Source organism: Sander lucioperca, chromosome 10, assembly GCF_008315115.2.
Source record: "Sander lucioperca isolate FBNREF2018 chromosome 10, SLUC_FBN_1.2, whole genome shotgun sequence".
Lineage (NCBI taxonomy): Eukaryota > Metazoa > Chordata > Actinopteri > Perciformes > Percidae > Sander > Sander lucioperca.
In genome coordinates this window covers 34,934,839-34,951,362 of record NC_050182.1, presented here as the reverse complement: position 1 = coordinate 34,951,362, position 16,524 = coordinate 34,934,839, and the positions used below count along the sequence as shown (strand labels likewise).

General features: G+C 38.8%; 1 protein-coding gene across 4 annotated transcripts in view; it reads right to left on the bottom strand.

Annotated features, from left to right (window-relative positions):
- Positions 1-16,524, bottom strand: part of trak1a (trafficking protein, kinesin binding 1a) — a 51,732-nt gene that overhangs the window by 32,673 nt on the left and 2,535 nt on the right. For 2 of the 4 annotated variants that reach the window (XM_031278313.2, XM_036006518.1), the window contains exon 1: positions 3,197-3,429. The exons of 1 other annotated variant lie outside the window; for it this stretch is intronic. In XM_031278313.2, the coding sequence (XP_031134173.1) occupies positions 3,197-3,200 (4 nt within the window). In that variant the 5' untranslated portion in view covers positions 3,201-3,429. Of the gene's footprint in view, positions 1-3,196; positions 3,430-9,791; positions 10,229-16,524 lie in introns of those variants that run through there. One more of the 4 variants, XM_031278316.2, reaches the window with a different exon arrangement.

Below are 16,524 nucleotides of genomic sequence, written 5' to 3'. Positions count from 1 at the left end.
TTGTGTTTTTTGCAGAAATGTGGAATTGAGAAGTGCCTGGATAGATAGAAATTAGCATAGACATTGAATGAGAATTAACATACAGTAAAAGTAATGTCCTTTGTTTCCCCGTCTCCCTCCATTTCTGTCGCTCTCCTCTGTGGTCTGTCTCTCCCTCGGTCTGTCTGTCTATATCTCTCTAACAATGCTGTCTCTCACAGTTTGCTAATCCAGACTGAATGACTGACTGTGCTGAAAAAGGACACACACACACACACACACACACACACGCAGGGGAATCATTCAGCAAGCACAGCCAATGAGGTTTCAACACAGAAGTATTGCAATTCCTACCAATGCAACTAAAAAAGGGACATTTTAAACATCAAAGTTTTTGCAAATTTGTGCAAGAATAGTGTGACGATCGTTGGAAAAAAACATTCTTATTGTCTTTGGCTAATCGTACATTTGGTTTAGAGCTTCTTTTTACATGATCACTCTTTTACTAGAAAATATACAGTACCGCAGCAGGCCGACAAAGCCACCTTTTATTTGTGTTTCATCGTCATGTATTTGATCTTTATTCATCAACTGTATAACAATGCATGAATTCAGTGGTGCGTTTTAGATATCACTACTAAAGTGTTAAATCCCAAACCTTTACCCCATGAAACTAAATCAATACCATTATGAAGATAATAAACCAGATCTCTATTCCAAATAAGTGCCCCTGTGAAGCCAGGAGCCATATTAAAGTGCTTTTTCTTGGATTTGGGGTGTTATTTTGAGTCTCTGGTGCATTCACACGCATACAAACTTTCTGAATGTAACCTGCCTTCAGTCTCCGGGTGAGCTATTCAAAATCGGCAGGGCTTTTTACGTCACTAGCCGAAACGAGGTGGCTAACCGTAGCATTCTAGCTCGTTCTGAATGGCAAAACACTGCTACAACACACACTAGTTCACCATAATCTACAAAAGAACTACTTACATGTCCCTATTCTGCAGGTATTGCGCGCAAAGTTGGAAGTGTGCCCTCGTTTAGAAGAAGTCTCTCGGCTAATCCTGCCTTGTACTGCTGAAGTTGTAGAAACAAACAGCTAGCTAGATGATGTGATCCTTACCTAGCTACTGCTCATGTGCGACTGACAACAAAGATGTTACAGCAGTGAGAGGTCTCACTCTGTAGCTAAAACAGAGACCTGAACACAGGGTGAAAAGAGGAGCTGCAGCAATGTGCAGTACAACAAAAAGGTGTTTTTTGAAAATTAAACCATGTAAACCTATTCTGGTACAACCTCAAAATACAATTATGAACCTGAAAATGAACATAATATGGCCACTTTAAGTTTAATGTAAACTCTCTGGATTTAAATCATATTAAAATGTACTGACACAACCCAAATGGACCCAAATACTATTTGCCCAAACCGGATCCTGATGACAAAGTTTCTATTCAGAATCTTAAAATTTCTTTTTTGCACCGATATGAAATATGACCAATGCACTTCAGCTCCTTAAATGAGTACCGATAGGACGTGGATGAGGATAATTATAGCACAAACCCGTGCTGTGTGTGCTGACAAAAGGTCAATGGAGACAGCAAAAACTGTGTGTGGGTGTGTGTTTCTTTTTGTCAAATCAATCGAGGCACCTTGTTTCCATTTAGTTGGAGATTATTTTCACAGTTATTTAATAAAAAACTCTAAATTGCTAAATAATAAGTAAACAAGAACTGTCCAAAGTACAAAGTAAACAGACTGTGGTAAGTGCTGCTGACTTGTGTTCTCCTTTGAGACAATTAACTGTATCACACAATATCTTTCACAGACCACATGGAATGAGCCATATTTTTCATTCTTAATACTGAATTAATATATTAAAAAGGAACACATTGTAGAAAGCAATTTAAATTCTACCCTTTCTAAACTTTTCATTTTAGATTTAGGATCATTGAACAAAGTTGATACATGACAAGGAGAAGTTCAAGTTTAAGCCCAATATGCACATGTAAATATAGACTGCTTGCATAAAGAACACAACCTGCAGGGTCACGCCAACATTAGCAGCAACTAGAAGCTACCAGAGCAAGACAGTTCAAGTGTAAGAATAGGCCACTGTCAAACTGAGCAATAAACAAACTAACATGTGCAGAGGACACAAACAAGTGTCAAAATCAAGATCAGGTCATCCTGTAGGCTACACAGTAGAAAGTAGGGTTGCAACAGTATGAGAAGTATTGCGATTTAATAGTATTGAGTATTGTGATTTTTTCTTTTACAAAATAACACACTTCTAGAGACAATATATCATGAGACATTTCTAAAAACTGACTTTCTAAGAAGTATGCACATCACATGTCACTCAGTCTGACATTTATTTCATTTGTAAAGAAGAACATAACATGGATTTTTGCTGGAAACGGATATGATGTAGTTGCCGTCGGCGGTACCGCATAAACAGAAAATATTTAGGTAATCACTGGTTTAAAAAAGAAGGGGAAAAAAACTGATTCAAAAACATACAGAATTCAATCAAACTACAACAAAGCAATAACATAAAAAAATTAAGATCAAGCTGAAGTACCAGTGTTAAATTATAACTTGTTTATTGCCTACTAACTGTTGGCCCACACATGGACCAACACTGAACATATTGTATAAGCAAGTGTAGTATCACTGGACTCAGACCCAAAATAAGGTCACCAGAGAGAAGAAGGGTACACAAGTACATGGGCTAGTACAGGACAAGTTAAATCCTAATGCAACGCCTCTTGTGTCCAACATGGCTGCCTCCTGTAAACTGTTACAGTACAGCAGTGCTACTTGTGGCCAAGAGATGGCTAAGTTGACCTTTCTACAATACATTTATTACAAACTTTTAACCTTTAAAAACAATTCATTGAACTTACAATGTAAGGTTTAAAGTGTTATATTCTTCATACCTTTAAACAGACCGTTAACTTCTAAAGGCAAATCCCTGAAACTCCCTGAACTATACAAGTCCAAACAGCTGATTCACAGATGGACAGGAAGACAGATGGAGAGAGTTAAACAAACAAAAAAGGGAAGATAGAGAAGTAGGAACTGCGAGAGAAGCTCTATCTTTTTCTATCTACCTAGCTATCTATCTATCCAGTTATTGGTCAGACTCGTCAAAAATGTGACTAGAGACCAGCCAAAACTGGCAGAAACCCATGCTGTGCACAGTGTACTCACTCATGGTGCCTGAAGCCCGACAACCACCAACTCTGTTGCCCTCCAATCACATTTTCCGATGGATCAGGAGAAGGCAAGGTCGCAAGAAATACCACGGAGAGGAGCGAGAGACAGGGAGAGAGAGAGAGAGGGTTGGGAGTTTGAGAGACAGGAAGAAGAAGAGAGAGGGTGCTAAAAGTTTTAGAGGACGGCACTGGGTGTAAAAGACACATAGAGAAAGACAGGGAAAAAGAGGGGGGGAGGAGTGAAGAGGAGACCCGAGCCAAACGGGTTCGTCATGCCTGACATGCCAATGACGATATTCACATGGACCGCCTCTCCCCCTCTCTCTCTCTCTCTTCCTCACTCTGTCAGCAAACAAACCCAGCTGGTCTCTCGCTCTCTCATATAAACACACTGTAGGTAACAGCAGGCCTGGAGCTGTTTGTACTGTTTTACTGTTTTTCTATCTAGCTGCTCCAGCAGAAAGTTGCTCTATATTAAACTTTTACATGGAGACACAGACCTGATGAACAATACTGTGTGATTAAGGAGACAATGTGCAAGTGCATGCATTCTTAACTACCAGAGCAACAGGTCATGAAACAGATTTAGCCAGTTCCAGCAGTAATCATGGCCTGTACAACACGAGCAAAGCAGCAGTAGAACTGCCAAAAACCCACTCAGTGTGTTTTAAATGTAATCCTAGAGATCCCTGCATGTATGGTGTACTGCAGGGGTGTCAAACTCATTTTCACTAAGGGCCACACTGGAAAAAGAGAATCACACCAAGGGCCAGACGTGTTGAGTTTATTGACGTGCTTCTGTTACTGCATGTCACTTCTTTTTTAAAACATTTTGGTAGCTTTTTTCCTCATTTTTGTTGTTTTTGTTCCAACGTTTTTGTGGCTTTCTCAGACATTTGTCACCTTTTTGTAAATTTGTTGCTTTTTCCGACATTTTTGTACGCTTTTTGTTGCATTTTTGTTGACATGAAGCCCTACAAAAGTCATTAAAATAGTTCCTTAGCCATCATAGAATTTAGCAAATCAAGAAAAACAATTATACATTCTTTTAACAACAACAACAACAACAACAACAACAACCTGTTTCACAGCCTGAATATGAAAACTCTGCTTCTGGGTGAATTTCTGAGTCTCAGAGTCGGCAAATCTGCAATATTCTGCTTTGAATGACAAGTAATTGCAGTTTAAAAAACACTTTCCTGTGTTTTTGGTTTGGAGCACAACTAGGCGGGCCAAAATGTATTGTGAACCCAAATTGATATACGGGCCGGATCTAAATCTGCAAGGGGCCGGATTTGGCACGGATTTTGACACGTGGTGTACTGAATATGCGCCTGATATGAGCAAATGTGTTCCTCAGCTTGTAGACTACACTAATCAGTTTATAATTACTAGTTAATCAACTTCCTGTTGATTTGAGCCGTTAAGGTGTTTCTCAAGTAGTTAAGACATAAGAAAGTAAGTAGGGCATTGATGATTAAAAGGTTTTATTTTATCAGTTTTTTAGAAACAATCAGGCTCTACTGAAAAGTTACTCAAATTTTACAGCACTCTCTCCTCAGTTATTTAGGTATTTGATGGGATTTCTGGTGAGAGAATGTTTAATAAATTAATATAATCTATGAAAAAACATTTTGGACAGTTTTAATTCAGCACTGTATGTCTATACATGGGAAAGAGCAGGTACAAGCTACTTTCTAGACACTCAAGGTAGCTTTCATGACAAAAGTTATTAAAAAGAATGTCTTGACTATAAACTATAATCCATGGTTTGAACTAGGCCTGCACGATTCAGGGAAAAATATGAATCACGATTTTTTAGCTTAGAATTGATATCACGATTCTCTGCTACGATTTTTTTCTCACAAAGTGTAATGTTTATTGCACACATGAACCATGACAAAACAAAACAAATTGGCATCTATAGCACATTGTGCATCACCACAAGCCTGTAAACATAGAGGCTTCAATGAATATATATGAATATATGAGTAAATAAAGTACATACTGGCCAGTGAAGTACAGTAGGCTACCAAAAATAGTGACATATAACACAGTGAACTAAATATGGCTCTGATACAGGCTCTATCTGAACTCCTTGAACATGTCTTTACATAATTAAAACATGTCAGTGTCAAATGCCTTCAATAAATTAATTGAAGGAGAAACTTTTTTTTTTTTTTTTTTTTAATTAAAAAATAAATAAATCAAAGTCATTTAAAAATTAAATCGTAAACAGGGGTGAATCGAGATCGCGATTTTATAACAATTTATCGTGCAGGCCTACTTTGAACCAATTTTCCCCATTGGAGACATTCAACCAAATACTTCAATGCTGTTTTCATGGAGCTGCAGCACAACCCTGTCCAGAATTAGACTGGGCTACAGTTGAAAGCTGTCGCTGGTCACAGAGGGTAAGCACGTGAAATACAGGAGAGTACGTCAACATGGTCAAATATCACTGGCAGTCTGCAAGATCTGTGTGGGAGGCTATACCAAGGTGTTCCAAATGTCACTAACCCTGTAAATCTCTAAGTATGTGTGTGTGTGTGCCCTTTAAAAATATACAAGACAAGTAAGGCAAGATTACCTTACAAACGGTGATGGTGGTCAGGTAGCAGCATAATGGGTTGTTTGTGCAAAAACTGCAATTTGTGCAATGATTAAGGGTCTTCAAGTCGTTCAGTGTAATAACCCTAACTAATAATCCTAGTGGAAGTGCAGTGGCACAAGTCCAGTTGCAGATGGAAATGTGTCTTTGGTCAGTGGTCTGGCCTGCCTACCTCTAGAGTCTATTGACACTTGCTACGAGCGAGCCATTACAATTTGCACAAGATATGGTCATGTGTTGGTTTTGTCAATCAAGAGTAAAGAGGGATGCCTAAAATAAAGTTATATAAAAGAGTAAAGAGGGACATGGTTTTTGAGCAACGCTAACCATTTGACCTTTGATCTAAAAATCAGTTCCACTTTCAGATTTTTCTGGATTCAAGTATAAACTGGTGTTTGTGATTGGTTGTTGGGACATTTTGCAGGGTTGTTAAACAATATGCAAGATGGACATAACGTGTGGAGAAATCATTATAACTACAAACTAATGGAATATCAGAGAGAGGTGCACTTTTAGTCGAGACATTTTTAATCCTACTGTCATCCAATGATTTGAGCTTACCATTAAGTAAAAGTAACATTATATTTTTGTAAAACTGGCTAACAAGTAGTAAACATCATGCTTTATTCTTGTTGCAATAACAAGCTCCTGTTGTGTAAAATAAGACAGCTACAAAGAGCTGGAAACAATCAAGTAAGGAGGCATGGACATGACAGCGCATGTGGCCGTATCAGATATGTAAACATGCAACGTCACATGCCAACAACACCGCTTTCACAAAGCCAGAATACAAGCAAGAATTGTGCATTTCTTTGTCCATTTTGTTTTAAGGTGAAATCCGTCAGGCTGCATTTTATTACAAACCCTGTCAAAAAGTCAATTTTTCAATACTTAATATTAGGATGCAAAAGATCATTAAATCATTGTAATATTGTTATACAGCATTGCAGAAAGGTTTCTGCAAACTATTGCCGTTCAGCCTGTTCTGTCAATTATGGAGCCAGCAGTCTCCTTACTGTCAGTTCTGCATTCATGTACAAAAACAATGTATCCATGACAACACTGTATGTGACATCTGACAGACCCCAAGTTCATTAAAAATGACTACACTTCTCCAATGTGTGTGTGTGTGTGTGTGTGTGTGTGTGTGTGTGTGTGTGTGTGTGTGTGTGTGTGTGTGTGTGTGTAAAAAGTGTACAAGAACCAAGCCCTGCTCAACACATTACAGCACAATGAATTTTTTTCGCATGCCGTGATTTGATCAGAGTCAGGAAGCAAAGTCAGCAATTTGGATTCTACTCCGTTTCACCACTTACGTAACTTTGCCTCTGTCTCACTCAAGTTCTCTGTCCTCTGTCTGCCTGGTTGCTTCTGATTTCCCTCTCCTCGCCAAGCATCCCATAATTTCACAGTTACTCAACTCTTTACATCACTGCTGGCTGGTTACCATGGAGAATTTAACCTCCCGTCCAGGATCTGCCCCATGCCAATGAGCTGCTCTATTCAGCTCTTTGTGTTCATTCATCCTCTAGACTTATAAATTATACCCTCATACACACTCCCACCAACTTTCTTTCTCAGCGAGGAAGTATTCATCTAGTGAGTTCAGCAGGGAAGAAGTGACAGAGAGAGAAAAGATAAAAGAGACAGAAAGAAAGAAATGGACAAGAAAGAACTTAAAATTCAACAGATTATAATGGAAATACTCCTATGATACCAGCAGATGGCAGCACTGACCCAACCTGCTCGACTGTCCTGCCCTTGATTGACTTACTGTTAAGGACACATGACTACAGTTGATATTACAGCATGCCATTTCATCATTTGATTTTGCAAAATACAAGTGTTACACTGTTGATTGTTACACTAAGATGTTACCAATCTGTTTCTGTTGAGTCCGTCCTACTGATAATACAAGGATGAAATCAAGAAGTGAATTTTCGGTTTCTTTGATACTACCAAATCTTTACAGATCAGAACATTTCCATAGAATACTACATTGAAAACATAGATTAAAGACAAACAACGTTAACCTGGAATCTCAATAAAGTTTGGTAACACTTTACTTGAAAGTATCTACATAACATGAACACATGACACTGACATGACACAGTCATGACACATGAACCCTAACTCTAACCCTAACCATAACTTGTCATGACAAAAACCGAATGACACTTACTAAAAGAAGTGTTAGGTCATAAACACTTATGACTCGTTTATAATGTTTATGACATGTTCATGACAGTGTCACGTCATTATGTAGATACCTTCAAGTAAAGTGTAACCTAAAGTTTCAGCACCAGCGAAATAGAAAAAGGAGGCAGTGACTGTAATGTAAAGATATTCTTCTCCCAGGTTTAAACATACAGTAGCTAAATATTCGTCAACACTGACAAATAACAGCTTACACCTATATGCAACACAATAAACAAGCTAATACATTCCCTGCTAAATTTCTCTGACACTTGACACAGCCACTGTACTTGTCCACACGCATCACTATGGTTGTGCTAAACTAAAACTTAAAAGCTTGAAGAAAACGAGACAGGAAATCCAGGTGCTCTGGTTATCCTCAAATAGTTGAACTGACAATTGCCTATAGTTGTGACTGGTTATCTATCTGTACGTGTTAGCCCTGTGATAGACTGATGACCTTTCCAGATGCAGAGTGTATCCTGGCTCTTGCCCAATATATACTAGGGTAGGCTTCAGCCCTATAGGGCCATTTGAAAAGATACCTGGTTTGGAAACTGAATAGATTGACTTATGAACAGTAGAGTCAAGTTTCTGAGTCTTCAATGTGAGAAACTCCATCAGAAGCTCCAGATTTCTTAATGCCTTGCTGTGTGGCTGTTGCGGGGTAGAGGATGAAGGGACTTTGGTGTTGAAATGATATAAGGAACTGAGGTCATGGTGAAGGGTGGGAGGGTGTGTGCTACAGGAAACTACAGTATGGGCCTTTTCCTGCTGTTTGTGTGTGTAAGAAACTGCCAAAGTCTCCATCACTAATCAACTGAATCATTAGTCTGGTGCTGTACAAGTGCTTGCCAACCTTTATGGCCTTGTTGAATTGACTTTTGGTCAGGTTGTATCAATCTCCCTTTCCATTCCTCTGGGCCCCATTCCTTACTGTTTCTCCGGGTCCTAAACTCCTTATTAAATAGAGGCTTAGCACTGCTGCACTTGACAGTTGTTTTTAGAAGTTTCATCTTAAGAGACAACATTGTGTGCTGGACTTATCACGTAGTGCAATGGTCATACATTGTAGTACTACGGCCTGGGGAAATCTAGACTGCATGATTAGGGCTGCAAGAAAAACAAAAATTCAAATCAATAGCCATTAATCTTTTATCACTTCAGTTGTTAAACCATGTGCCAGATACTTGGTCCAGACAGGCTCACTCAGGCTGCAGAGAGAAAGGAGATGGGCCACAGCACGGCTAAATTTTGACCACTGGAGACATTAGTGTCCCTCTGCTTCCTTGGAGAGAAGGATCAGTGGTGAGAGAAAAAGAGAAGGGGCGATGAGTGAAGGGGTTGACAGAGACAGTCCACTGCTCCTCTCAAATGCTGGCTTAAACCCAGAGCTGAGGTCCCCTGGAGCTGCTTTACTGACAGGATGTGACATTAGAAAAAGGGTCACAGAGAGGGATAGTTTCTCACAGCTCCATATGCCTCACTCTCACCATCACATCATCAGCCTACAATGTTCCTCCCAGCTCATTCCAAAACCATTAGAGATTTGTGAGCCGTTATTGCTGTATACTCTTAATTGGGTTAAATTGTGATGTAGAAATTCTTTAATATATAACCCTATTTTATTGACTCAGACAATGCAACCAGGTGGATGTTTAAAAGGGGATTATTTTTGACATCTGGATTATATATTTATGCATCTAGTGCCGCTTCAACACTGCCAAATGGATTCCAGTAAGTTTTGTCTACCTATGGTTATAATGTATGCATGCAACATTACCAGTAATGGTCTCTGCATCTCGGTAGCTGGCCGTGGACTCCTGGAGGGCAGCCGGCAGACTTGCTTCACTGACATACTCCTCCTCTTCCTCCTCCTCTTCGCTGGCCAACCGGAACCCCGAGTCGTGGAGCCGCGCTTTGTGTTGGAAAGACTGTTTAGGGGGCGGGGCAGAGGAACAGGAACAGGTATGGGGAGGTGACGTCTTCGGGTCCAGCTTGGCGCTGAGTGGTTACCGATTTAAAACATGACCAGCCATGGACAAAACTTGGACTTGCCAAAACAGGAATGGGACAAAACCAAATTACATTTGTCTTGTGTGAATTGTTTGACTGGAGCGGACAAAACTGGTCAGGATGTCTCGAGCAAAGGACAGACGAGTCAAAAGTCTGAGAACCAGAACGACACACTTTGACGTACACAGGTTATTCACTGCATACCTGAAAGAGAAAGGGGAGAGACAGCAAAAGACAGGAAAAGACTTAATGTGCATTCTTTTTTTTAATGTCACAAGTTAGATGCTTAAAAGATACAAAAAAAATACAGCAGGATTCTTAATTAAAGTATAAAAAATAAGCAGTGTATCATAAGCTTGGGTTTACGCTCTTTCATTAGTTTATCATGTGCAAACATGTTCCTATGTATAGACTATCCAATAACAGAACAGAAACAGTAGTACTTGTAGTAGTAGTAGTAGTAGTAGTAGTGGTAGTAGTACTCGCAGTAGTAGTAAAGCGATAATTATGGACATGACTTCATGTTATCGGGTTATTAGGTGAATAATCTAATACAATCCAGTACAACAGTCCTGTAATAAATCATATCTTTGAGAAGCCTATAATGTTCTGTTTGACAATGTGTCAGAAGGATGTGAAGTCGACTTACTTTTTGGGGCATTAAGGCCTAATGGTAGTTAGTTGTGGTATTGGATTAGTTTGCATTAGACTGAGCGCTGTTTCTGTCAATTAGGGCTGGAACTAACGATTTATTTTCATTATCGATTAATATGCCGATTTTTTTTTTATTAATAGATTAACCATTAGTCTATAAAATGTCAAAAATGGAGTCCAATGTGACATCTTAAAATGTCTTGTCAAAAATGGAGTCCAATGTGACATCTTAAAATGTCTTGTCAAAAATAGAGTCCAATGTGACATCTTAAAATGTCTTAAATTATTTGTTTAACAATCTAAAATTTGAAGATATTGCGTTTACGATGATGTATGACAAAAGAAGGCAGCAACTCCTCTCATTTGAGAGTCTGGAACTAGAGAATGTTTGGCATTTCTTCACTACTTTTGCTGGAAAAATTATTGAAACAATTAATGATTATTACAACCATTTCAGCTCCAAAACCTCTCAACAGAACTGCAACACCACCACACTAACTCCAAATTACCACAGAACACCACTCTGACACAAACAAAAGACATATCAGCTTCACAAATATGATTTATTATATTGTACAGGTGCCCCTCATTAACTCTTAACTTAATGCATTTTTGAATCTGAGGGAATAGCACAGAGAGGATGCAATAAGAAGCCAGTGAATAGTCACCTAGCACATGAGCATCAAATGGATGCAGTTGATATAATGAAGCACATGATTACAGATCATATAGATACAGCAGACAATATGACTGTAAAGAGAATCATGTTACAGTAGAATACTGGTGTAATTGAGAGTTGTGTTTAGGGTAGATGGTTTTGCTGGATGATTATATGGCAGGATACTGTATTAACAACACTGTATATAACAGACTTCGCTATCGATGAAAAGAACAACCAATAAGCAAATTCAGTGAGCGACAGTGTAAAAGGAAAAAGGAAAGAGTACAACACGATCATATCACTCAGCAGGCTGCCAGCCCAGCATTGAAGAGGAACTTGAATATGTTTCTATTAATAGTCAACTCTTCAAAACACACACACACACACACACACACACACACAACCCTCAAGACAAGCTGCTTGATATACCTGTACTAACTCTCTATCATCATTAAAAACACAGCTGTGGTTTTTCTGTATTCTCTCTGCTACTTTCTATGTACTATCTTTCTTTCTCCTGTTCCTATCTACACCCATCTTTCTTTTTTCCACCCAGCCTTCTCTTCGACATATTGAGTCAGATCCTTGTGGCTAGTGGGAAGTAGAATTTAGGTCACACAGTTTCCATTATTTAGGAGTGAAGGACATCCAAACACTGTTGCTAATGACAACAAACCATAATGTCACCGACTGCAGAACATATATGACAGGCTGTAATAACATATAGGGCATTAGTCTGTCTGATTACTGAAACACAAGTCCTAAAGTGGGTACTGGGCTGGAAAAGTTAGAAACAAGTATAATTTTTTTTATACTTTATATATTTGAAAATCTAATCGGACTGCAAATGTAACACCCCAAACCCTATACAGAATCACAGGAGGCAACTAAAACAGAAGAAAAGTCTTTGCAGCTTGTTAAAACAGAACCACTTCAAAGCCAGTGCCCTGAATGAATGACACCATTATAATTCCAACAATGCTGACCAAACAGTACTGTATTTCCAAGTTAAAGTTCAGCAGTAACAGGATTAACAGTACCAGTATCTAATATGTTACGGCCACAGCATTCCCAACCTGTACAGTCCTGCAGCAGGACTCACAAAGACAGGGTTGGGTTGAGTTTAGAGGAAGTGGAAGATTTCAATGGGCTGATGGAGCCGGCGCTTGAGAACAACAGTAACCTCAATTTCTCTCTTGGGGGCAAGGTGTGGTTTTCCTCCTTCCATTTATTTTCTTGAAATTCAGAGTTGCGGTTTTCCCAGTGTTGGTTCAGTGAATGTTCATGTTTTCAGTGTTTTACATGCAATGGCATTTGTCCAGCCCTTACAGGCGCATGTTGTGTGTGGCTATGTAATTTATTTCTAAACTGGGATAGGGCATTCATGACTAGGATAAGCCACTTGAAACCACAGAACCACAAAATATTCATAAAAACAATTGTAGATCAAATCATAAGGAAGGTAATCATTAGGCTCGATGGTGTTTTTTGCCTCCAACGGTGCCTTCCAGGCAGCTAACCCTAACCTTAACCCTAAACATAACCATTGCCGCGCTGCCTGGGAGGAGACGTTGGGGGCAAAAAACACCAAAGACCAATCATTAGTTACAGTCCCAGTTGTTCTCAATGACCCCCCAAAAATACTGTCCATTAGTGTACAGGCAACAAGTATTTATTTTGAGTCCAGTGTCTATGAGAAGATTGTCAAACAATGATGTATCCCTCCCACAGATGATTTCTCAAAGCATTCGGTTAATCAGTTACGCCTGTCTGTGCTTTCAACTGTAACAATATGGCCATTACAACATAGACAACAGACATTCATTCTCAGCTACTAAAGGAAAACTAGTGCTGCAACACCCAAACCTCTGTCAGTAACAGCACTAAAAACTCTTTCCATCCACAGCTAAACCCTAAAAAGGCTGAGTCAAGTCCAGCTCAGTGTTTTGGTGTTGCAACTTGATCTCCTTAAGACCTTTAGAAACTGTATGCACAAGCGCAACCAATGAGCAAACACACAATAACAAATGTTATGCGGCGCCACATGGAGAAATTCAAGCGCAACCTGACTACATCACCACATCTGCAACCTTTCAACATAGAGCCGGGTGATTATTCAATATAATAATATATCTTTCAATGGAATCGTATAGTGATAAAATCATATATCGTGATATACAATTATGTTGTCTAAATTGATAATAACAAGCACGTACTAAATCAAATTTCTCAATAAATCTGATGTGAAATATTTTTAAGCAATATAATTTCAAGATTGCGGTTCTGTTTTTACATCACAATATCTGTGTGTATGCATGTAGTCAGTGTAAAGCTGGAAAAATTAGTTTTCTCTATAATTTTGCGTGGAACTGAAGTTCCTAATAACATGAGAAAATATTTTGTACTTTCCATTTGTCAAGCATTTAATTCACACAGGAGTATACAAAGGTAGGCTTTACCATTTGGTTATTATTGTGACAATAAGCCCACTGTTTGTCAATTAATCCACAGAAATCCTACAGTTTTTTAGCAGTTTATCCTGAAGTAGGAGGTCAGTACAGGACAGCAGAATTACGGGTCTGCATCTTATTAGTTAGCCTGTGAGCTAACTGTTTGTAGCCAGTTTGCCCAAAAGTTTTAAAACAGCCTGTCTGCGACTGGGTGCTATAACAGTCAATACATCAATTCACAAAACATGCCTCTGTAGCACTTTTTTAGCAGCTGAGAGCTGAGGTTTGTCCTTGCTAGAGGGGATTTTTTCACTTTCAATAGTTGATCATTCAGAGCACTTTGACTAAAGTAGTGCTGTTCAATACATATCCATCCTGGCTAATGGAATATAGAAGGACATGTTGATGGATAACCGTTTCCAGTGCTTATCTGTCTGTGAGCAAGAGAGCCACATGCTGTGACGTCCTGACTGGCTGGCTGGCTATAAGCTGGAGCCCTAACACAGGAAACACTGTGTAGCCTACACCTTAATAGGGCAGCACGATATGAGGAAAATATGCGATATGCAATAACGTTGTTGAATATTGCGATAACGATATTACTTGCGATAAATAAACCAATATTTATCACAAGTAATATCGTTACTCAGTTCTGTATTTCTGCTGCTTTCAGCATTCTACTCAAATACAACAAATTGCTTGTTGAATTTAAAACAAATGAAAGAAAATCATTTCCAACATTATTTTATTGAACAAATTCAAAATGTAATTAAATATGAAAGGCACCACTAAATAAAAAAATGACATTTTAAAGTGCAATTTCTACTGATATGTTATTTCAACAACTTCCGCAATATGTGGCAGCCTTTCGCGATATGGTTATTGCACCAGTTGATATTTCGATGACGATAAAAAACTATATATTGTGCAGCCCTACACCTTAAACAATTTCCTCTAGAGGTTCTTTGCCATGAAACACTCAGGTCAGGATCAGGATTCTCAAATCAGCTTCAAGATATTATAGAAATATTATAGAAACTTAGTGACAGATGGTGACCATGGTGAGACAACCAACGTATTGAAATCACCTGCCATAAAATATTAGAAGCTGACCGAGATCAGGAGAGTAAACATTGGTTGCTACTGAAAACTGCAATGTCAACATTACCCTGTGTACAGCAGTGACATAATTACAAAGTAGCCATATATAAAACAGATTAAAAGCCTGAACCTAATGGGTCACGAGCTGACTTGATGGGTTCAGCCTGGGCTCAATTTTCTCTTTATTGTCCTGATAAAAAAAAAAAAAAAAAAAGATCTGTCATGTGGTATTATGTTTTTCAACCTCCAAGATGAATCTCTCTAAGGTGAACAACTTATTTGTTTTCCTACATCTCAATACTCAAATCTAGCCCACTTTTTGTCAGACAACAGAGATCTGCTAGTGGATTTTAAAGTTGACCAAGTCACATGAACGGTCATAGGAAGTTAAGACATCCTCTCCCAAATCCTATTAATCCCTTCATGTAATGTCAGGACACCTCCTGACTAAAAAAAAAAAAAAGAAAAAAGAATGCACTTTGTTCTTCAAGAGCAAAGTACAGTAGAAAAGGGCTGATCACATCCAAGAAGACAAATGGGAAGGAGGATGGAGGAAGGCAGAGATAGAATGATTGAGGAGGGCCTGATGGTGGAGGGAATAAAGAGATGGAAGAGGAGGGATAGAGATAAAGGGATGGGAGGAATAGAGGTAGTATTGTAAAGAAAAAGGTCTGCCATTTAGTTATTATTCTACAATACAACAGGAAGAAAAGAGAAAAGACAAACAATAGCAAGAGAGCATACACACTCTTTAACTGCTGGGATTGAACAAAATTGGCACGGCAGAGGAGCCATGCTAAATCTCTCGGCCTTCAGCCCTGCCAGGTTGATTTTATCAAACACCAGAGACCAGTGATGCCAGTACAGTGTATACAAGACCTGGGTTCAAGGTTTTATGAATCCGTTTTATCCTTGTCGATTCCATAAAGATATTTTCCCACGTGGGAAGAGAAAGACAAAAACTTCTGTCCACCCAATTAAGTATCTGAAACCCAATATAAAAGGCTATGAGCAACTACAGAGCTGTAACTGTCTGGTGCAATAAGCTCCATCTAGCCTATCTGGCATTCCTTGTACATTAAAAGACATTAAAGTTGGTCCTAGGTCCAAGTCTGACACAGACACACACTTGCATGATTCACTCTAACCTAACCTCCACTCTATATGCTTCACCCTCACAGCTGCATAATTTCGGCTCAGTTTAGTGAACTGTAACGCTGACACTAAAAATAACTCATTCCGTTTGCATCTGTACAGGCTTTATTCGCTTCCAAATAGTTTGACTGCATGGATTTAGCAGTAGCATTTCATCCATAACACTATTGTTCTGTATCACACCAAAGGCCATTATACTGAACTAAGTCGCCTACATACAATTTCAGTATCTTCCCCCTTCACCAGATCAATCTGAAAACATAAAGATGATGATGGTGATACACATACATACATACATACGGTCAAAAGTTTGGGGTCACTTAGAAATTTCCATTCCACTATAGATAGAATACCAGCTGAGATCAGGTGCATTGTTTTTTTTAACTAGGGCACCAGTTTTCAGAATACATTATGTGCTTACATAATTGCAAAAGGGTTCTCCAATGTTTTCTCAGTTAGCCTTTTAAAATGATATCAGA